The 22,343-nt window shown below is 51.6% G+C and overlaps 1 protein-coding gene across 19 annotated transcripts in view; it reads right to left on the reverse strand.

The window, feature by feature from the left end:
* Positions 1-14,997: 14,997 nt before the first annotated feature.
* Positions 14,998-22,343, reverse strand: part of HDAC4 (histone deacetylase 4) — a 298,215-nt gene continuing 290,869 nt past the window's right edge. For 11 of the 19 annotated variants that reach the window (XM_031651658.1, XM_031651650.1, XM_031651654.1 and 8 more), the window contains 2 exons: positions 21,566-21,650; positions 14,998-19,959 (listed from right to left, as the gene is read on the reverse strand). In XM_031651658.1, coding sequence (XP_031507518.1) covers positions 19,571-19,959; positions 21,566-21,650 — 474 coding nt within the window. In that variant the 3' untranslated portion in view covers positions 14,998-19,570. Of the gene's footprint in view, positions 19,960-20,297; positions 20,686-21,565; positions 21,651-22,343 lie in introns of those variants that run through there. The other 8 variants (XR_004176678.1, XM_031651660.1, XM_031651659.1 and 5 more) reach the window with 4 other exon arrangements.

A 22,343-nucleotide genomic window follows, 5' to 3' on the forward strand; every position in this document is an offset into this window, starting at 1 on the left:
TTTTTTCTTTTGGTGTCTATCAAGATGACCACCTGGGATTTTACCTCTATTCTATCAACATGATGTATTAAATTAATTGATATTAAAATGTTAAACCAACCTTGCATTCCTGGGATAAATCCCACTTGGTTGTGGTGTATCATTCTCCTTACATGTTGCTGGATTCAGTGTGCTAATATTTGATAAGGGTCTTGGGGTCTAAGTTCATGCATGATATTAGTCTGTAGTTTTCTGGTCGTAACTTTTTTTTTGTATTGGAGTAATACTGGCCTCAGAGAATAAATGTTGCCTCTTTATTTATTTCCTGTGTTTGTGAAGAATTGGTACTGTTTTGTTAAATATTTTATAGAATTCACTAGTGAATATTCTGAGCCTGGGCTTTTTTGTGGCAAGATCTTCAATTACGAATTCATTTTTTGTACTTGTTATTGGTCTATTTCTATAATGAGTCAATTTTAACTTTTTTGGTAATTTCCTTTAATGTTATAATATTGGTGGTATAAAGTAGGTTTTTAAAATAAATTCTAAGTCTATAGTAAGTAAATAAATATAACAAACACTCTTTCTCACCACTAAGAATATTCAGCTGTCAACATTTATTCATGTTTGTTGCCAATATTTTCTCAAAATACTTTATTGTATTTACAAAAATAATAACCAGGGCCAGGCACGGTGGCTCATGCATGTAATCCCAGCACTTTGGGAGGCCAAGGCTGGCAGATCACCTGAGGTCAGGAGTTCGATACCAGCCCTGCCAACATGATGAAACCCCATCTCTACTAAAAATACAAAAATTAGCTGGGTATGGTGGCACACGCCTGTGGTCCCAGCTACTCAGGAGGCTGAGGCAGGAGAATTGCTTGAACCCAGGAGGCGGAGGTTGCAGTAAGCCTAGTTCACATCATTGCACTCCATCCTGGGTGACAGAGTGAGACTCCCTCTTAAAAAAAAAAAAAAAAAAAAAAAAAAAAATCCTGAGCTTAACATCTACAGAGACACATTCACAAGTTCCAGAGAATAGAACACGGACCTATCTTTTTGGGGGGCGCCCCTCAACTTACTACAGGGAGTTTAGACAATAGAACCTGTGGTTGCAGAAGAACACGTGGATATGCCCAGAACAGTAAATACCTGTTGGTATGTTCCTGCCCCAGGCTCTTCAACGCCACACATTTGGGTCCCTATTTGGGAGGCACCAGTGACCTAAAGTTCTATGATTCCATTTGAAGTCCTTACTAATAATCCATGTGAAAATGTCCTGAGCATTTTTCAGGTCTTCTAGCTTGAAAGAAGGTGCTAATGAGGTGCAAATATGCAAACAGGAATATGGCTGGGGCTGGAGGCCACCTGGCAGGTACCTACCTGGGGCTTTGGAATCAGGAGGCAAGCCTGGCACCAATGGTGGCACTCCTACTGAAAACCAGTTGCTGAAACTTGGTCAAGTTTCTGGGCCTCTATGAGCCTCGGTTTATTCTTCCATAAAGAGTGACGCCTACTTCTCAAGGCAGGCTGTTGTCAGTTTGAATGGAGTCAATATCTAAATACGTAGCATAGTTCCGGGAAATCATAAAAGCCCCAATAAACAGCAGGTCTTACTACAATCATGAGGGTGAAATAGACACAAAGTTCTGACCAGTGAGGCCTGCCCATTGCTCTGGGGAACCACATCCTGACAGTTGTGTCCCGTTCCCAGTGTTGTGCTCACGGTGGAACACCAGGTCGGCAGGTGCCCAGATGTGCCCGGAGGGCATGTGTGCAGCACGGAGGGGCTGGGGTGTTAGAGGATGCGTGCTCATGGTGCTCAATCTCCCAGCTCCGTGCAACAGCTGTTCCTTGGTCAATGGATGGCGCCTTCCCCTCTGCTGATGCCTTGATCGCTGGAGCCCCACACTCTGTGGGTTTCCCCAGCCCTACACACTGCTCACCCTGCCTGGCCTCCTCTGCTGGTTCCTCTTCTCTCCAGCCTCTTTTATCTGGGACTCGGTTTTTCCTCTCTCCTGTGTTATTGTGCTCCCTCGTTATTTTCTCCATGTTGCAGCCATAAATGCCACCTAACTGCTGACAGGCTCAGGTTTCTATTTCCAGCTAAGCTTCTTTCTCTCAAGCTCAAGGCTTAACTATCCAAGGGTCTAAATAAACTAACAGAGAACTTGGCTCATCCTGTCCAAAACTGAGGCCCTCCTGCCCTGCTCCACACCCCCCAGCCTCCTGCCTCCTCTGCACCATCTGGCCTGTCCCCAGCAGCCCTTCCCTGCATTCCCTGGGCCACCCACCTGCCACCTCCTGCCCTGCCCCACCCCTCCGTCTCCCCCAACCTCCCTGTCCTACCTTCCTAGTTGGCGCATCTCCCAGCACCCTGACGTATGGCATTGTATGTCTGCTCTCTGTCCCACCATGAAAGCCCCTGGAGAAGCTGGCAGTGCCTGGCAGCTCATGTAGACAGTGAGGAGTGAAGCAGGTGTGTAGGGCCACGTGGGAGCTGCGAGTGCAGGGCAGCCATGCCAGCCCAGCACGAGGCAGGACATCCCAGGTCCTCACTGCCCAGAAAGCAACGGGCTGCTCCAAGGGGCGATGGGCTGTGCCCTGGGGATCTTCTGGCAGAGGAGACCGCAGAGGAGGTCCACCAAAGTGCCCTGTGCCTCCCGTGGGGCTGGGGGGAAGTCTCACTTCGTCAGTTTTATGTCTCCACAGAATATTGGGGAATGGTTTGAGGCGCCTGGCTTCTGCAGGCCACACCACTGTCACCTCCATCATTGGCAGGGGTCAGGGTTTGGGACCAGGGCTGGCGGGCACCGGGTGGAGTGGGGCCTCCGGATGAGGCCGCGGTTCCGGGCAGTACCACCAGGTGGCGATGGAGTCCACAGGCCTCCCCAGCGGGGCCTGGGCGTGGGAGCGGCCTGGTGGGGTGGGGTGGAGCAGGGCAGGTGGGGGTTCTCGTCTGGCGTGCCCACCCCCAGCCTAGCAGCCCCGCTCCCCTGCGGGCTCCCCCGTGGGCCAAGTCTCCTACACTGGGCCAGCCTGGCGTCCGGCACGTGCGGCCCTGGCTGCGGCCTCGTGCCCCTCTCCCTCCTTGTGGCAGGGTCTGGAGGGCATTCCACGCGTGGGCACTGCGGCCTTGGGAGGCCTCCAGAGTCGGCCTCAGTGGGCGCGTCCTCCTGCCTGGTGGAGGGGACTGGACACCGTTAATGACAGTGAAAATCGCCTGGAGTTGATGACATTAATCTCCACTAGGTCTAATGAGCAACTCAGTTCCCCACAACAGCTGTGGGAGGGGCCTTGGGTGGGGGCAGAGATGAGCAGAGGGGCTCGGTGCCAGTGATGCCAAAACTCAGGGGAGGCAGCCAGGGGTTAGGGTCAGGGGTCAGGGGAGGTGGGGTCCCCAGGCAAGAGGCAGCCAGGGGTCAGGGGCTCCCAGTCAATCAGTTGTGAAACGCGTGGTGTGTGCCACGCTGAGTCTTAGCTCCTTTGTCAATCGGCCCGAACATTTTAGAGGTGCAAGAGGGCAGAGTGCCACTCCCTGATTGCCCCTGCCTGGCCAGGCGTCACCGTCGCTGTGGTGATGGGTGGGATGCAGCTGGCTTTTGGCCAGAAAGAATCTCTGGACAGGGTCAGGCAGGCATCCTTGGTGAATGGGCAGTCCCAGCTCTGCCTGGCGCCCCCGCGGGCTGGGGCAAGAGGATTTTCCTGCTGCGACCCACAGCAGAGGCTCACAGGCACCACAGTGGGGACGGGGGCAAACACCGCAGCCACAGGAAGGATCCAGGGACTCAGGCCAGGCTGCTTAGGAATCCCCAACCTGCTCTTGCCCTGCCCTGCTCTGCCCCGCCCCCCTCCTGCTTTCTGCCTGGTTGCATCTGGCACACAGGCCCGGGGAGGGTGCCCAGCCCTCCTCTGGGGGGCTTTCTCCTTGGCTTCCCTTTTGCCTTTGTGCTCCAAGGCTGGCAGGAGGACCCTGCCTCCTCCACCCATCAGTCTCCCAGGCTGGGCTGCTGGGCACAGTCCCAACTGTGCAGGTTTGGCACAGGGCAGAGCGTCGTCCCTGAAGCAGCAGCACAGGGCCTTCCCAGGCCAGGTGGGGTCTATCCAAGACCCTGCACTTGTTCTTCTGTGTTGACCTTGGTAACTCGGCCCTGACCTTGGGAGTACCCCGAACACTCCATGAGCACCTCCGACCGCCCCAGGTAACAAGACCTGTCCCTGAACCCAGGTGCCCTGCAGGTGAGAGGGGAAACCCACTGAGTGGTGGCAGCCCCAACAGCCAGCCCCACTGAGGGCAGAGCAGGGGGCTCAGGACATCGAGGATGGGCTGGGGCTTCAGAATCATCCTGAGATGCAGGGATCTGACCTCCTTGGGATCAGATGAAGACCCCATGCCCTCCCCCTAGAGAACTTTGCACACAGTGTTCAGGGTGTCCCAGAGCTCCAAAGCCCCCCCAGACTGTCGGGGCACCCCAGATGCAGAGCCCCTGGCATGATGGGCCACCTGCTGGCAGGCGGAGGGTGCCCTCTGGGGTGCTCGCCTAGGCCGTGTGTATTCTCTGTCTTTCCTGTTCACTGCATTTGTGCTGCCCTGGCATCCGGGGTCTCACTGACCGGAGGAACTGCCTCACAGGGCTGGCCGATTCCTAGGGATAAACATTGATTCCCTCAGAGCATGTGCGTGGTACGTGTGCAAGCCATCCAGATCCCCAGCCGCCTCCTCTCTCCGACCCTCCCTTCGGGCCCTAATCACCCCCTGCCCTGATCAGCCTGGGCCAGGCTCTGACAATGTAGAGCAGCCCCAGCCCCCGGGACCTGCTAATCCTGCCTCGCCTGGGTGGACCACGAGAATGGCTCTTCCCACACCTCCCACTCACTCCTTCGGCCTCTGACCACCCAGGGTTCCCCGGCCCTGTGCAGCGTGCCACGCCTCCTCCTGGGAACGGTGGGCCATGAACTGTCTTCTCAAGGCCAGTGTTCTGCCCCGTCAGCCTCACCACACCTGAATAGCAGCAAGACACCGCACCAGGGCTGCCTGGCTCACGGGCACCCAGGACCACGCACTGGGGGATTCAAACAGCAAGTCTGTTCTCTCACAGTTCCGGAAGCCAGAAGGCCGCGGTCCAAGTGCACGGGGGGCCATGACCCCTACAGAGGCTCTAGGGGGGCCCTTCCTGCCTCCCCCAGCGTCTGTGGCCCCGAGCACCATGGCACATGGCGGCATCCCCGCCAGGCCCCTCCATCTCCCAAGAACCCCTTCCCTTCTCCCTGCGTCTCCTCTTCTGTCTCCAGTAAGGACCCTCGTGCTGGATTCAGGGTCCCCCTGGAAAACCCAGGCTGAGCCCATCCGGAGAGCCCTTCACCTGTAACTACCTCCGCACAGGTGCTTTCCCGGATCAATTCTCTTACCAGGTTCCCACAGTAGGATGTGAACACAGCTTTTGGACAGAGGCTGCCATTCAGTGAGAAGTGCCCGTCTCAGTGAGAAGGGGCTGGATGGCAGGAAGGAGACGGGGCTCTGGACACACGGTGGCAATGCCCACCCCCTGCTCAGCCCTGGAAGAGGCCTTGGCAGGACAAGGATGTTGCTAACTTTGGGGAACATCAGGCTGAGCCTCAGGCCTCGAAGCACCTGCCCGTCCATCACCCTCCCAGTTACTCCCTTACAGACTCGGAGCACCGGGAGCCATCTCTGGTCATTGGGGGAACAGAGCCTCCTGGACCCATAGCTGATCTCCCCCTGCTGAGAAGTGAACTGGCCATGAGGCCTCATGAACGTCCATACTCAAGTCTACCCTGAGAGAGTCCAGCACGCAGCTTGCAGAGGAAAACGGAGGGCGGGACTTGGGCTGGAGGTCACTGTCTGGAGGAGGCACAGGCCGCGCTGAGACTCTGCAGACAGGCCAGGCCTCCCTGGCCACCTCTGTGTCTCTTGAGGCCGAGAAAGCCTTTCCTCCTCCTCCCCATATGCTGCTGATGGGAGATGAGAGAGTCTGGGGGAGGGAGGCTTAGAAGGGAGGCCCCATTGACTTTTAGGCTCACAGGATGAAGGGGAGGTCGCCAGGTGGGGAAGGGCATTCCAGGTGGGGGAACAGCCTGTGCAACGGCCTGGAGGCAGCAGCTGGTTTGTGCGTTCAAGGAGCCCAGCAGGCAGAACGGAGCTGGCTTTCCCACGCTGGGGGTCAGCGTGCTGCTGGTCTCTAAGACAGCCACGGGTCCACTTGTGGGAAGCACGTGTTCTGTGTCTGCATGGGCTGAGAGCTGAACAGATGCCAGTCGGATTCTCTTTTGAGGGCAGAAGGCATGAGGCAGGACTCGCAGTTTGGTGGCAGTGGGCATGTGGGCAAGGGAAACAGTTTCTGCCGGGTTCTGAGGGGAACACAGGAGCCCGGGGCAGAGGAGCGGGAGGGCTGGCAGAGGCAGGGGGAGCCGGGCGAGGGGCAGCCTGGCGTGACCACAGGGCGCTTCCAGCGCCCCGTCCTCCTTGGCCCCAGCCATAGGGGGTTTCTGTCCTTGTAAATGAAGAGGCTTGACTGAGCTGAGAACTCATAATTCTGCTCTTCTGTCCACAATGTGAACTTTTCTTGTTTTCACCTTTCTGAAATTTATCTTGGAACTTGTGGCACTGAAAGGACAGGGGTGTCCTCTGTTCCCCCCTCTCGTGGTGCAGTTTAGGTCTTAGGCGGCTCTGAGACCCCGGGTTCACTGGGGGTACTGGTGAGCCCCTCCCATGCGAAGGAAGGGAGGTGGCAGGGCCGGGCAGAGGTGCTGAGCTGTGACGCAGTCTCAACAGAGGCCTCAGCCAGCCCCGTGGACTCAGCCCTGCCCTCTGTAATCCCACGTGGACTGCTCCTAAAGTATGGGCTACCCTGAAGGCACCCCTCTCTCTCAGGCTGAGGGCGGTTTCTGGAAAGGGCTGGAGGCTGAGTCTGAGGCTGAGCTGGGAAGTAGAAAGTGGCTTCAGTTCAGCAGGGGCGCTGGGGGTGCATCTCAGCGGCCCCTGGGGCTCCCCCAAGAGCTACTGTTAACTGTCTTCCAAACAAGGACTTTGTGGAACAGAGCAGACATTGTGGTGTCCATAACAACATTGATAATAGCCATTTGTGGCCAGAAACTGAGCTAAGTGCCTTTATTGGCACTTAGTCTGATGCCATTCTCAGGACAGTCCCATCTGGAAGAGTGGCAGGTCAGGTGACACAGTCCCACCTGCGTCACCCTCATGCCTGGGGCCTGGCATTCTTACTGTGGAGGACTGGAAGCTCCAAGTGGCTTTACGGACTCTCTGGTGACAAGGGCTGCCCTGGCCCAAGTGGCTTTACGGACTCTCTGGTGGCAAGGGCTGCCCTGGCCCAAGTGGCTTTACGGACTCTGGTGACAAGGGCTGCCCTGGCCCAAGTGGCTTTACGGACTCTGGTGACAAGGGCTGCCCTGGGCCCAAGTGGCTTTACGGACTCTCTGGTGGCAAGGGCTGCCCTGGCCCAAGTGGCTTTAATGGACTCTGGTGGCAAGGGCTGCCCTGGACCCAAGTGGCTTTACGGACTCTCTGGTGACAAGGGCTGCCCTGCCTGGCCAGACAGACACACCCCCCAGGGAGAGGGACGCTTTGCCCACCTGACTGAGGCCAAGGCCTCCTCTGGGCATGTTCTGCACATGGGGGAATGGGGACCGAATGTCCTTTGGGATTGGGGTTGAGAGAGCTCAGAGGAATGTGCTAGAAAATACTGTCCCTGCATTTTACCTTTCTTTGGGGCAGCTATTAATTCCTTGAGGAAACTGTGTTCTGTGGCCGAGGCAGGAAGGGCAGCTTTAAAGCCGATTCTCACAAATGTAAATACCATGAATTAAGGGTGGTGTGTACTCCTACATCAGAAAAGGGGAAACTTAGGGATCCACAGTCTAGAACTCAAAGAGGATCCTGCAAAAATTTCAGCCCCCATCCCCGCAGCCTCCTCGGAAGGCATGGATGGGTTTTTGGTTGCTTTTCCCTCACACTGTCTTAACACAGGCAAGGTCTGTGGGCGGCCGGCCCTCCGTGAGTCTCGCCTCACAGGGCAGCCTTGGTCAGTCGTCCGCTGCAGATGCTGCCCACTCACCGAGCACCTAAGCACCACCCAGTTCCCAGCTGTTAAATATTCCCAGGTGTTTCCAGTTGTTCATTAAATAATGCTGAAATGAGCATCTTTGGACATAAGAGGTTTTCCGTAATGTTTATGTCCTGGGCACAGATGCCCAGAAGTATCATCAGGTTAGGGCACAGTCGTTGGTGAGGCTCTGAAGGGCTCTGCAGCCTCTCATGGTGATGGTCTCCCGGCTGTGGCCCTGAGGGCCATTCATGTCCACACACCCTCCCCAGCATTTAACAGGATAGATCGTTGAAATATACACAGGCCCCAAATCATCTTTCTCTTTTACCTCTGCTTGTAAATTTTATTTTATTTATTTTTTGAGACAGGGTCTCACTCTGTTGCCCGGGCTGCAGTGCAGTGGTGTGATCACAGCTCATTGCAGCCTTGACTTTCTAGGCTCAAGCAATCCTCCCACCTCAGTCTCCCGAGTAGCTGGGACCACAGGTGTGCACCACCATGCCTGGCTCATTTTTTTTTTTTTCCAAGTTTTTTTGTAAGACAGAGTCTCACCATGTTGCCCAGGCTGGTCTTGAACTCCTGGACTAAAGCAATCCTCCCGGTTTGGCCTCCCAAAGCGCTGGGATTATAGGCGTGAGCCACCGCGCCCGGCTACTTGTAATGTTAAAAACTACAGACAGGGCTTGTTAGTTTTCTGTATGTTTATCGCACAGTTGTGTCTCGTCTTTTGGGATCTGTCCATGGTTTTTAAAACATTTCTACGAGCTGTGCACAGATTGTCAACACTGGCCCTGGCTGTCTTGCTTCCTGGTTGGTGTGGTAAGTTCCATTCATCGAGACTGGGGTTATTAAATCGCCTTAGAAGTTTTCACATTTCTACTTAGTCACATTTATCAATGTTCTTCTTTTGTGATTTCTTATTTCTGTTGCTTCTTTTTAACTTTTCATTATGGAAAATCTCGAACATACCCAGAAGGAGACAGAATCCTATAAAGTCAACCGCCCTCCCCACCTCCACCAGCCTCAGGGCACCCACTCCCACCAGTGTCATGTCAACCTGGGAAGCTTTACCTTTGAGTCATGTTGACGCCAGGCCCCACACGTGAGCACTCACCGAAGGTAGTGGTAAGACCGCCCCTGTCACCATACGGGCCCTGCGTTGGGCCTGTCACTAGCCTCATCTCCAGGTGTAGTGATTCTGGAGGGCGCTCTCTGCTAGAAAAAAATATATCTCAATTTAATCACTCCATTAACCTTGATTTTAAACTTTTTCATGAAAGCTGTCTGGGTGGGATAGTGGAAGCCAACAGGCTCGTGAGGACATTCTCACTCAAACGGGTCGCAGGTATAGCGGCTCAAAGCTGTCTACAAAGTCGACTTCTATGTGTGCTTTAAACAGAATCAAATGGGCCCCACATTTTCCTTGGAAATACACTTTTCATGGCAAAAGAATGCCCTTGGCCTTGTTCCTTTTCAAAATCAGTGTGCCGGGCTGTTTGGATGTGAGGAGTTCGTTAGCACCAAATCAGATGTTCCGTCTTCATGATCATTGCTGGAAAGGGGGGAGCCACCCGCCAGTACCTGCAGAGCTTACACTTTGCACGAAGACGTATCTTCCTAAAACAGACGATATAACAAACCTGTTTTCCTGTCGCAGCTTTTTTGATTTGCACGGTTCTTGGAACTACTGGAACAAACTTCCTAGTATCATGGGAGCCTCCTCCACCTGCCCACCAAACTTGGCTTTGACTAAAACTCGGTTTTGTGATGGTAAGACAGAGAGGAAGTCTAGATTTAGAACGAATTTCCTGGTAACTGGTTTGTGAATAGAATACGGTTTGCATCTGTGCCCTACCAAATCTCATGTTGAATTGTCATCTCCAGGGTTGGAGCTGGGACCTGGTGGGAGGTGACCAGATCGCAGGGGCGGAGTTCCATGAATGGCTTAGCTCCGCCCCCTCGGTACTGTGGAGTGAATGAGTGAGCTCTCATGGACCTGGTTGTTTAAAAGTGTGGGGCCCCTTCCCCCTCTCTTGCTCCTGCTCCAGTCGTGGAAGACATACCTGCTTCCCCTTCCGCCATGACTGGACATTTCCTGAGGCTTCCCCAGAGGCTGAACAGATGCCAGCCTCATGCTTCTTATACAGCCTGGGGAACGTGAGTCAATTAAACCGCTTTTCTTTATCAATTGCCGAGTCTCAGGTATTTCTTTATAGCAGTGTGAGAACGGACTCGTACGGAATATCTGTCATTTCTTCTTGCCTTTCTAACGAGGCATGAGGGCCTCTGGGTTTGGCTGGCTGAAGCTCTCCGGTTTCGTGCGGCACACCTGGTGCCTCCTGCCACGTTGCTGCCAGCTGGGACCGAGTCAGAGAGGTGCCGCCTAGAGAGCTGCCCACTGTGGCGCTTCATCCGTTCCCTCTTCAGCAGCCCTTCCCACCTGGAGCTTGCGGGAGAATCCGTGATGTTCATCCTTGAGATTATTTTTTATTTCTGCTGTATGCTCCTGTATGCACCCGGCCTAACATCTCTTGGAAATGTCTTTTTGTATTTCTAGTGATTGCTCGAACAGCATCTCATCAGCTTCGTGGCTGTGCCATTACTTGTAGAACTGTCCTGGTACCTGTGCAAATTTTATCCTTAGTCCCCCAGTAATTCACTAGCCAGACAGCACAGTGCCAGTTCCTGTTCTGATACCGTTTGATGACTTCCTTCCTGTCATGATACTCACCTTGGACCTGTGTGTACCACCTTCGTCTCTGGAGAAGACTCGCACGATTGATTCTAGGAAAGAAGAGAGCCTCCGACTGGCCGGAATGTGGTTGTAAGGCCTGGCCACCTTCGCTGGTATCATTAGTTGGTTGTGCCCACCCGGAGAGTCCAGGCGGCACCATCCCTGACCTTCTGCCTTCCCACTGGCACAGATATCTTTTGGGTAGAGCGTGGACCTCATAGGAAGGCCCTGGGGTTGTGGGGTACTGGGTGCAGTGGCTCCTCGTGTGTTGGTGAGGTTTGCAGCTGTTCTTGGTTCTGTGGCAGAGACTCTGGTGTCTCTCAGTGCCCACCCTCCCTTTCTTCTCTAACAATAGAGCTGCCGTTTCCACCTGGACACATGGGCACCTGTGGAGGACTGCACATCCCAGCCTTGCTTGCAGCTGCTGTGGCCATGAGCCCCAGGGGCTCTTAGGCAGAAATGCTGTGTGCAGCATCTGGGGAGAACCCTTAAGGAGCCATTCTGAGTTCTGGTGCCAGGTGAGAAGGCCCGAGAAGCAGCTAGGCAGGGGGTGGACTGTGGTCTCCCCAGCAGGAGTAGGAAGAGGGAGGCGGTGGCAGAGGCTACCAAGGGCCCCTGGGAGGCTGAGAGCCGCAGCTCCAGCCTGGCCTCCTGCGTCTTTAGGGAGGTGGATTTGTCAAGGTGGCGAGGAGCCCGTATTTCTGTACAACACTTTTGGAGCTTGATCTGTGTCTACGTACTTGGGCATATGGTTGTCTCCGCTTGAACCCTTGCCCCAGGCCCTGCGAATATCTGTGGTGGGCTCGGTAGATGTGTGTCACCCACGCAGACATTAGCTTTGCCATCCTCTGTCATTTTGTCATATATTTAACTGCCCATTACTGGGAGTTGTTTACTTTCCAAAGCGGCTTTATTAATAACTTCAACATTATAACACATTAGTCTGAGGCCCCAAGTACCCATTAGGGATTCAGTGTGACTTCAAAGAGCAACTGAATCCAGACTGAAATTAAGAGTATGTCAGGGACATACAACTCCCTAAAACTGCACCCAAAAAGTTTAAGTGGAACCACTTCCTGGGTCCTCCTACGCTGCATTATGACCTGCGCTTCCATATGTGTTGAAATTATAGCACAATTTAGTTGCAAACCTGAGTTTCCATTTTTTGTACACTCAGATTATCAGACAAAAACTTTTAAGCAGCGTAAGAAACTGAGAACACGGCAGCATTTTAGTTTTTGTGCATAAATCCCAAGACTTGCATGAATTACAATGCCACACTTCTTTTTCCCCACATTTTCATATGAATTTATTTTCCATCACTATCAGAGAAATAAAATGTTATTGCATTTGAAATCAAATCAACAAAACAGTTTAATTGGCCAGGGAGTTCCTTTTAAATAGAAATTTTAAGTGCATTTAAAAATAAAACTTCAAGTCTCATATATTATTCAAGTCTCATATATATAGTATAAGTATATATATATTAAAGTCTCATATATATAGTACCATATAATATTACCATCCTTGGCTGGGTGCAGTGGTTCATGCCTATAATCCCAGCACTTTGGGGGGCCAAGACGGGCAGATCACCTGAGGTAAGGAGTTTGAGACCAGCCTTGCCAACATGGTGGAATACCGTCTCTACTAAAAATACAAAAAAGCCGGGCATGGTGGCAGGCGCCTGTAATCCCAGCTACTTGCGAGGCTGAGGCAGGAGAATCACTTGAACCTAGGAGGTGGAGGTCGCAGTGAGCCAAGACTGTGCCATTGCACTCCAGCCTGGGCGACAGGGTGAGACTCTGTCTAAAATAATAATAATAATAATAATAATAATAATAATAATACCATCCATAAATTATTGACTAAAAGATCTCGAATCAATGGGGCGCTGAGTCAACTTGTAATTGTAACCTTTACGTGTTTACTTCTTTCTAAACAAAGGTGTTGGGCCTAGAGACTTGATATAACAGTTGCTTGCTTGTTGTGAATGTGAATGCATTTAAGTATCTCATTTGTGAAAATGGAATGGCAAGAAAGCATCACCGCCTTCAAACCCCCAATGAAATAATGGGCCCAGTGGCCACGTCAAAGAAGGGTGGGCCCCACCTCTGAGGGGCTTCTGCTAGGGGTGTGAGCCTGAATTGGCCAGTGCTCTAGCCCCACCTGCCTCCTATACTTGTCAGGGGAAAGGGCTAGGGCACAGTGGATGTACAAATGCATAAATGGCTGAATTTCTTCTGCAAATACATTGCAAGAAAACAAAACAAAACAAAACCACAGTAACAACAACAACAACGAAAAAAAACCCAAGACAATCTGAAACAACGGGGAAATCTCAACATGGGCTGAATATGATCATGATATGAAACTGCCTACTTTGGCAGCGTGATAAGATACTGTGTTGTCTAAGAAAAGAGTCTTTATCTTTGAGAGAAATCTACTGAGATATTTACAGATGAAATGATAAGATGTCTGGGATTTGCTGCTGCCTCCTAACAATCCTGTTTGGGGTGAGGAGGGGGTAGACTAAACACATTTGGAAGTGTTTACAGCTGTTGAGGCAGGTTGATGAGCACACAGGGCCTCAACTAGTCCCCCACTTCTGTATGTGTCTGACTTTTTCAGAGACAGAGAGAGGAGAATCTAAAGACCAGAAGATACTATAAATTTATGATGGATAAAGGATTAGCATCCCAAAATAGATAAAGCTTTCTAGTTCACAGCCCCAGTAATGAAACAAATGGGTGGAGAAGACAACCCTGGAACCCTTCATTCCACCTGTTTATTGGGGAGCGATGATGTCTTCATCTCTTGGGCTGGAGGAGTAGACCAGTTTCCAAATCTCTACTCTGGCATGTGAGACGGACGAACCCAGGGAAGCGCAGTGGGATCTGAGTCTGAGGGTCCTTGGGCCTTGAGCAGAGAAAGCCTCACCCATGAGTGTGGGCTGGCCTCCTGGACTGGTTTCTATGCCCACGGAGATGAGGCTATTTAAAAGACTGGCTGTGTCTCCTGGTGCGTCCTCCACTTGCTCCTAGATCACGTGCCGTGGGGGACGCCGATGGCCAGGCCTCGAGGCGGCCCTGTGGAGAGGCCCGTCAGGCAGCGAAGGTGGCCACCCACAGCCACAGGGATGTGCCTGGAGGCCAACCCCCAGCCTGGTCCCCCTGCAGCTGGGCCCCCAGAGGAACCCTGGCTGAGCATTTGACTAGACCCCCAGGGAAGATGAGACAGGGACTCTGCTGAGATGTACCCGGACTCGGACCTTCAGAAACTCCAAGGTAATAAATGTCTGCTATTTGAAGCTGTTAAATTTCGAGGGAATCTATTGCAAGCAATAGATAACTAACATACTATAGCCAGTAAACACGCCAATTGAATCAGTAACAATAACAAAATCACTCCAGCCTCAGTGGCTTCAGGCTCCAAGTACCTCTTCTTGTACTGGGGCCGACTGAGCCCCACTTGCCACACGGCTGTGCCTGGGGACCAGCAGGGCCCTCTGTTCCAGAGGCCTCTTTTGGGGGCTCAGGGGCAACCTGGGTGCCTGGGCTGGGTTTCTGGGAAGCAGACTGGGTGGGCTTCGGTGTGCAAGGTGGTTAAGGTGTCCTTGGATTGGCAGCTGTGACAGGGGAGGAGGGAAGGCAATCAGCCTAGGGAGGGGCTCAGGTACCTTCCGGGAAGCCAGCAGGTCTTGAGTTGTCTTAAGTTGGGCCAAGATGGCCTGGTGCTTACACTGCTCTGCACCCAACTGATTAGTCACTGGATGCGGGAGCCTGGGAAGGGGCGCTGCCGAGGGTCAGGAGCTGTGGCTGGTGTTTGGACTCCGGTCTCAGAAGTGTGTTTGCCCGGCTGTGGGCAGGTGGCTAGGTGTGGGTCCTGGGCCTCTCTCTTTGGCCTTGTTCTCTCCAAGATTATTTCCAGCTCACCATGGCTTGGTAAGTGTTTTGGGGGAGAAGATAATGTAAAGATTTAAATTACTGGACATTTAAAACGAAGACACTCCTATGGGACCTGATTATATAGGCAGAGGGGGTCGGGTCTGCCGCTGGTCTGGGCCTAGGGGCCGTCCCCATGGGGTCCAGTGATTCCCAGGCAACCATCTGGATGGGACCCAGGGCACTGGCCATTCGGCCCACAGGGTCCCAGACATGCGAGAGCCAATGAGGAAGAGAGTGCACGGGCAGAAACCAGAGCTGGGAGGGCAAGTAACGCAGTCTTTATTTACACCACAAGAGTAACACATTGCGTGATGTGGTACAGAATACTGGACTCCAGTGAAGTGGAAAGAAGTTGACCATCAGAAGAGGATATCATTGGTCAGTGAAAATCCACCCACACAAAACAAGACAAGAATGAGAAAACCAAACACAAAACCTCCAACTCCACTGAGCAAAAGAAAGAACCGTCGGGCACGTCCAGACAATCCAAGAGAAACGGATTAAATTACAGAGGCGAATGGTGGCCACGGCCAGTGCGGAGCTCACGCCGGGCGCGAACAGGCATCAAGTAGGTTACAGTGTCGTTACAACTTGGTTTTCTACCACATTCCGTAAGAAGCTCTTGGGTGAGTAAGGTTCAAGCCCCCTTTATAGATAGATAGATAGATAGATAGATAGATAGATAGATAGATAGATTATATATGTTTGTCATTCTCATCAATTGGAAAATAGCGCCTCCACTATGGAGCACACACAGCAAAAAAAACCAAACAAACAAAAACTGTTCGCTTTCTTTTTCTTTCAATAGGAGACTTTTAATCAATGCCAGAGACAAAGTGAGGCCGAGCTAAGAACAAGCTCAGCTTCGTTACAATGAAGAAATGGTTTCCTTTCGATGCAAAGTATAATTTTAAACCACAGTGCTCGCACAGTTCACGACTGCTTAAAGTGAAATCTTAGCCATAAATCACCTAAAAGTAATTAAAAAGTCAACACAGCTGTGCGGAAAAGGGGACTCTTTCGAGTCCGCCCAGTTCTCAATCAGAATAAACCGTCACAAGGCCAGTGAGGGCGGGCGGTGCTCGCCTGGCCCGTGGAAGGAGATAAAAGGAGACAAACAAAACAAAACAGAACAAAATTCCTCCAAATCAACTCAAGAGAGAGACAGGCAGTTCACTCTGAATTCTGAGTAGTTTCCCTAAAACACTGTTTCCACATAAATACAATAAACTCTATTATTGGTATGTCACAAGTGCTAGATAAACTTTTTTCTTAATATGACAAATGTTTAAGTAGTCCTTTTTATTTTTCTTACAATAAAAAGTACAATTTCTTAAGAATAAGTTCAATAAGACGCAAACTTCCCCCCCCTCTCCTTCAAGGTTTTGTTTTACAGAAAAATTTCCATCTTTTGTATCTGCAAATGTCATGAGAGGGGAACAAAAAGGCATTTTTCTTCTTCCCCAAAGCTGCCGAGTTTGGCGTGCAAAATCTGTATACAATATAAAGACATGCCGGTCGTACAGTCCATGCAACCTCCAGGTGTAGGAAACTTAAAAAAATATATTCATATATATTTATATCTATATATTTATATATGTATCAATGCCCATAAAACATGTGGGCCCAAAGTCTACAAAAAGAAGAATGGAATGAGCACATGGCTGTGACCAGTAAAGAAGGAATGTTCTGATCAAAAAGAAAAACAACAAAGTCCATTGCTAGTGCTGCAAAAATCAAACTCGCTTTGTGTCAGACCATTATGAAATGGTCCTTCCCCTTGCAAACAGATTTTCAAAAGAAGTAAAGAAAACTGAAACACCTTGACAAAGTGGCCCTCCAGAACCGAAGCCCTGGGACGCTGGGGAGGGGCGGCCAGTCCCAGCGGGCCACGGCCTCCGGGACAGCCGCCTGCTGGTGGGGCGTGGGCACGTGGGCACGCTGCAGCACGGCAGGAAGCCGCGAGGGCAGGGCAGACGCCAAGAGGCCCAGTGGCGTCATTGGGGTTTCCCTCAAAGGGATATAAAGTGCTCGCTTGCTGACTCCCAGCCAGTGCCCCCAAGGCCTTTGCAAAGGAAGAAAAAGGCTAAAGGTCCAAGGACCCACAGGGAGAGCACACGAAAGAACCCTCCCTGATGGGGTCCTGCCCGCAGATGCCGAGGCAGATCCTCTGCCATCTGCCCAGACACTTGCTGTGGAGAAGGGCCAAGTGCGTCTTCAAAGAAAAGGCTACACAGTAATGCTCTCAGCACATTTGTGAAGCTGGAGTGAGCTGACAGATGAAACGTGCCTCCCCCTGCCAGGTCTTTGCACAGAGGATGTCTCCATTTGAATGAGATTAGAATTTAGTCTCCCCATTGATAACCTAGCCACTAAGCAGTCCATGTTATCCCATCATCTGCTTAAAACAAAAAAAGTGAGATGATGCATTCCTCCCCATAAGCCATGGCGGGGTAAGAGGGCAGGTGGTAGGATCCCCAGAGGGCTGTGCAGAGAATGAGGCCAAGGAGGCCAGAAGAGCCGGCTAGCTGGGCCCTGCCACTGCTCTATGCCATGAATGGGGAATGGACCAGCTCCTCTTGCCAATCTGGGCTTCAGAGCAAAGAGTGGCCACTAGGGAGGGGAAAGTCAAACAAGTCCCAAGACCGTTCTGCCTGCTCTCAAACCACTGTCTCAGAGCTGACTGTCAGCAGCCCAATGACCAAGTGAATTCAAGAATCTGCACTCATTTGGTCAAAAGTTTGAGTTAATTTCAGAAGCTACCCTGTAAACTTTACCAAACTCCGAAACTCGGCTCTGGGTCCCTCCTGAGCACGGTGTGTCTGAACTTCTGCCCACAAGTCTGAACCCGATACGCTTTGGAATGAAACTGGTGGCTTCATGTGCTGGAAAATAAGTTATCAGTAAAACGTGACTGTCAGTTACTGTAAGAGAAAAAGAGTAAAGACTGGCTGTCCTGGTCAGGAAATCATACCCTCCCTGCAGGTTCACCAGGCAACAAGGGTCCTTGGGCTCCTTGCAGCCACAGGCTCCAAAATCCAGGGCTGGCCATGTGGCTGCAGTGGAAAAACCCAAACGGGTAAAGAGCCCCACGTGTGCCCCATGCATTGCTGACATGCTTAAAAGGTCTTTGGAAAACTGAAGTTAGAATTCTATCCTGACGATGTGGTCAGAAAAGTTTAAACATGAGTTTCATTAATGCTGACTGCCCCCGGCATCTGGCAAGCCTCCCAGGGTGGCCGGGCATCCTAAGCGACCCTCCCTGCCCCTGCCACAGAGGGGAAAAATACACCACCCCTCGTAATACTACTAGTGTTGAAGGTTAAAAAGAGCCCCGGGCTTCTTTATACAGCTCCTAGGACAGACTAGGAAAGACACAATCGTTGGTGTCACTCCAAAAAGACCTACGGTCCCTCCTCTCACTTTCTGAAAATAAACTCTGACGGCAACAATTCCATATGCTGCAGAAAACTCATTGTACAAAAATAAAAACAAATAATTAAAAACCTTTGAAAGTTAAAAAAATGTACAAGCAAGAATTCAGAAAGGAAAAAGATTTAGACATTATTACCATTCAGAAAATCGCTAAATGGTGAGAAAAAATGTAAAATTCATAAAACAATGCTTATTCAGGATCTTTTTGTGAAAAATTCATACAAAAATCAACAGCAAATTTATATTCTTTGCTATAAAAACTCATTAGGTACATATGTGCATGAAGGCTTGGAGACGGGAGGGGTTCTGTTAGAAAATAATTAAAATGAAAGTACAAACTTGTAGGGTAGTTGCCCAGTGGCGAATGTGTTGGCGATCTGAAATCAAGCCAATCTGGAGCTTGAAAATACATGAATTTCAATCAGGATCCCTTTCCATAAGCACCTTGAGAGCCATCCATTCGCAGGGACCTCGGCAATCTGCATCCACTTTATATATATATATACTTTTTCTATAAATGCATTATAAATATTTTATCAAGATTTCATAAGAATCAAGTTTCTTAGCTTGGAATACATTGGAATATATATTATACATATATATATTTATTTATACCTAAAATTTAAGCAATACTTCATGCTACTTGCTTTTAATAAAAAGCATTCCGATCGTAACACTGCAAGTGTGCCTACCACATGCTTCACGACCAGATGGAGATGTTCAATCGTTATGTGACGTGTGAGAAGAGAACACTTTGGATTCGTTTAAAATTTGTTGGACTTCAAAACCTCCAACGGGATTTGCCACTTTTTTGGAACTACCTCCATTTTTCTTAAACAGCGATAAAGCAAAACAGGGACCGCCGGGCTGCAGCCCCTGGCCCCGGAGATGACGGCTGGTGCCCATGCTTGGGGCGTCAGGCCAGCTCGCGGTGCCAGCACTGCCAGACTCGGCTGGCCACAGGAAACTGTCCCACCAATTCCTGCTGTTTGTTTTTTCTTAAGGCATTGTTCCTCAGACTTCAGAAAACCCAGCCACAAAAATCCACCAGAGCAATAAAAAAAAGGCACAAACTCGCATCTTCCGATGGCTTTGAGAAACTCAAGCCAGCTCCCCCAGGCTCACATTCCTGTTTCTGTCCAGTTTTGTTTTCTTTAAAGGTCACTCCATCCCCCACCCGGGTGCAGACCCCCCACCGCACACCGCTATGGTTCACAGAGGCAGGCCACAGCCGTAGAAAACGTCCTCTTAAAAAAAAAATAAGCTACAAGATGAGTCGAGTGGTTTACACAGAGACTGTGGAGTTGTGGGTAATAATCAAACTTTAAGCACCAGTTTTAATCAAGTTTGTTTTGTATTATTAGATCTTTGATATTCGTTTTCTGTGCCTCGTGTCAACTGAATTCGGCAGCTCGGCCGCCTGTCGCCACAGGCTTCTTTCCTCCACGGCGCCCCTCGCGGGACCCACCAGAGTGTGCTTGGCTTGCGCGTGTCCGTGTGTCTGCGCGTCGCCGGCGTCTGTCCCGTGTTCCCTGTGAGGCTGCCACGCCCAGGTGTGCATGTGCGTCTTGAGACCTGTGGGCCTGGGTGGCAGAAAGGCTTCCCGTGGCTGTTGTACGCCGGGTGTCCCTGGATGCTCCAAGAGAGCCCCACGGTGGGACGCAGGCGTGACACGGGAAAGTTTCTTGGCTGAGCTTCAAGACAGAGACAGACAGACAAGAGAACAGCAGCTTCGAGGGAGTGCTACAGGGGCGGCTCCTCTTCCATGGGCTCCTCGTCTGGTCTGTGGATCCCGCAAGAGAAAGAGACGGGGGTGTGGGGCAGGTGGACCACAGAGAGGAGAGAACAGAACGTGGGTTAAAGGCTGTGCGCTGCCCCACCCGCCAGCCTACCCAGGCCCGGGGGCACCGGGTCCATCTGTTCAGTATCTAACGTTCCTCATGCGTCTCTAAGGGGCTTTGGCACTAGAAGGAGGGGGCCCCGCTGGCCTGTCTCTAGTCTGTTTGGCGTGGCACGTGCCGTAAATGTTCTGACCCTGAACAGAGTGTCCCTGGACACAGTGGGGCTGGGTGAGCCTGCAGGTGGGCAGCAGGGCAGGTGGCCGGCAGGGCAGGTGCTCACCTCTTCTCGGCGGGCTTCACGCCCACGGACAGCGAGGCCATGGCGGTGACCGTCTCGGCTTCTTCGTTCTCACAGGTCTGAGCCTCGATCAGAGAACGCCCTGCCGTGGAGGTTGCACGCTGCAGGCAGCGCCAGTACTTGCCTGGGGTGGGGTGAGGAAGGTCGCTCAGTGACTACACCTTAGCAGGACGCACGGCGGCCCGGGAGGGTCCTGCGGGACCCTGAGCCTCAAACGAGATTGATCCCTTATGATTTTAAAAGCACCCGTCTTTGAAGAGATGCGAAGCAGAGGACTGCATGGCTACAAACTCGCGAAGACCGAGAATCTCTGGAAATGTTTCCCCATCGTGAGTGTCTCGAGTCCCTCCAGGAGCAGGCCTGCCTAGGACTGCAGACAGAGGCTCCTGTGGGCCTGGCTTTCCACGCTCCTTTCTGCCCTGGGAGCTCAGGAGTGGGGGCTGCCAGCCTGCTGGGTTGAGCCTTCCTATCTCTGGGAGATGAGCTGGTGGACTGTTGCTGGGGCTGAGGGATCTTCTGCCTGGGCCCTCACAGAGGCTGGGGGTGGAGGAGTCCTGCATCAGGTACAAGCAGGTGTATGTGGAGGGCTGGGCCTGGTCCAGGGTCAGCTTCAGGGCTCTGAGGCCAGGACTCCCCCACACAGGGAAATGGAGAGTCAAGCTCTGGACTACACCTGCTTGTGTAGACAGGCAACCATCTGGGTCATCTCAAAGGCAAGACAAGCTGGGCTTGCGACAATGACAGGGTGTGGGAGGTGCCTCTGAGACAGGCTGCGTGCCACGCCCTTGCACCCAGGACCCACTCCTTGAGGGTCGGTGCCAGAACGCGGAGGGCCTACATCCTGCCTCTTTGCAGGGCCAAAGGTTTGATCTAAGGACGTGGGCTTCTCTGGTCCAGGGAAGAGGCCGGAGTCCCCAGGGTACAGGTTCATAGCCATGGCTCCCACTGCTAGCTGGGGACCTAGAGCAAGTGACTTCACACTGAGACTGTCTGGGCCTTGATTCTCTAGACCTACAAAATGGGCTGATGGAACCATCCCAGTAGGCCGGGGAAAATCCAGTGGGAGTTAAATGTGAGTCTCTACCAGCTCAAGAAATGCGGCTGAAAGCAAGGCCTCCTGCTGCAGGCCTGGGGAAGCAGCTGGCAGTGGGATGGAGAGGATCTGGGGGCATAGGGGGACAGGGATGTGGGGCAGTGGGGTCCCGCCACCAGGAGCGTGTCCCCTGTGAGCACCCGGCCAGGCAACTTACTGTGGATTTCCATGACTTTCTCCATGGAGCGGACAGCGTTTGCATTGGGTCTTTGCTGTAAAACCTTTTCTGGGAGAGGATCAAGCTGGAAGAAAATACGTAAGAATATCAAGACTGCCAATATAATCCACACGTGCATTAGATGGGGTGTACCGAGACTGCAACTGTTTCCTGAGCACAGAGTCCCTTGTGGGGTGCATTTGCCCACAGAGTAGAAAAAAAAACTTTAAAAAGTCAAATGTGCTGTGGTATTTATTATATAACTTTTTTGTAAAAGTGGATTTATGTAGGTATTTTTTTAGGGCACTATAAGGTATATTTGTGGGTTCCTACAAGTAGCAGGAAGAAAGACGGCCCCCAGGAATGGGTTGGCACCAGCACGTGAGCTTGGTATCCACCATCGATGCCACAGGGTTACATTAGGGGGAGGGATGCTTACTTCATCACTTTCCTTTTCCTTGTCTTTTATTAATAAATAAAAATGTTTGCATATCCCCTGATCTTGGTTTTCTTTCAGGGCAGTGGAAGGTGGGGTTGGGGGAGATGAAATGGAAGAAGAAGTCAGATCTCTCAGAGGGAATCCTGCACACCAAGTTTTTCCCTAAGTACTGGCAGCAGATAAAAGCAGGGAAGAAGTTTATAGGTAAATGACGGGGCAACAGGGCAAAGCATTTGCAATACAACAATTAAAAATGGTTGACGGGCCAGGTGCGGTGGCTCATGCCTGTAATCCCAGTACTTTGGGAGGCCAAGGCAGGTGGATCACTTGAGGTCAGGA

This window comes from Papio anubis, chromosome 10 (assembly GCF_008728515.1).
Source record: "Papio anubis isolate 15944 chromosome 10, Panubis1.0, whole genome shotgun sequence".
NCBI classification, from domain to species: Eukaryota; Metazoa; Chordata; class Mammalia; order Primates; family Cercopithecidae; genus Papio; species Papio anubis.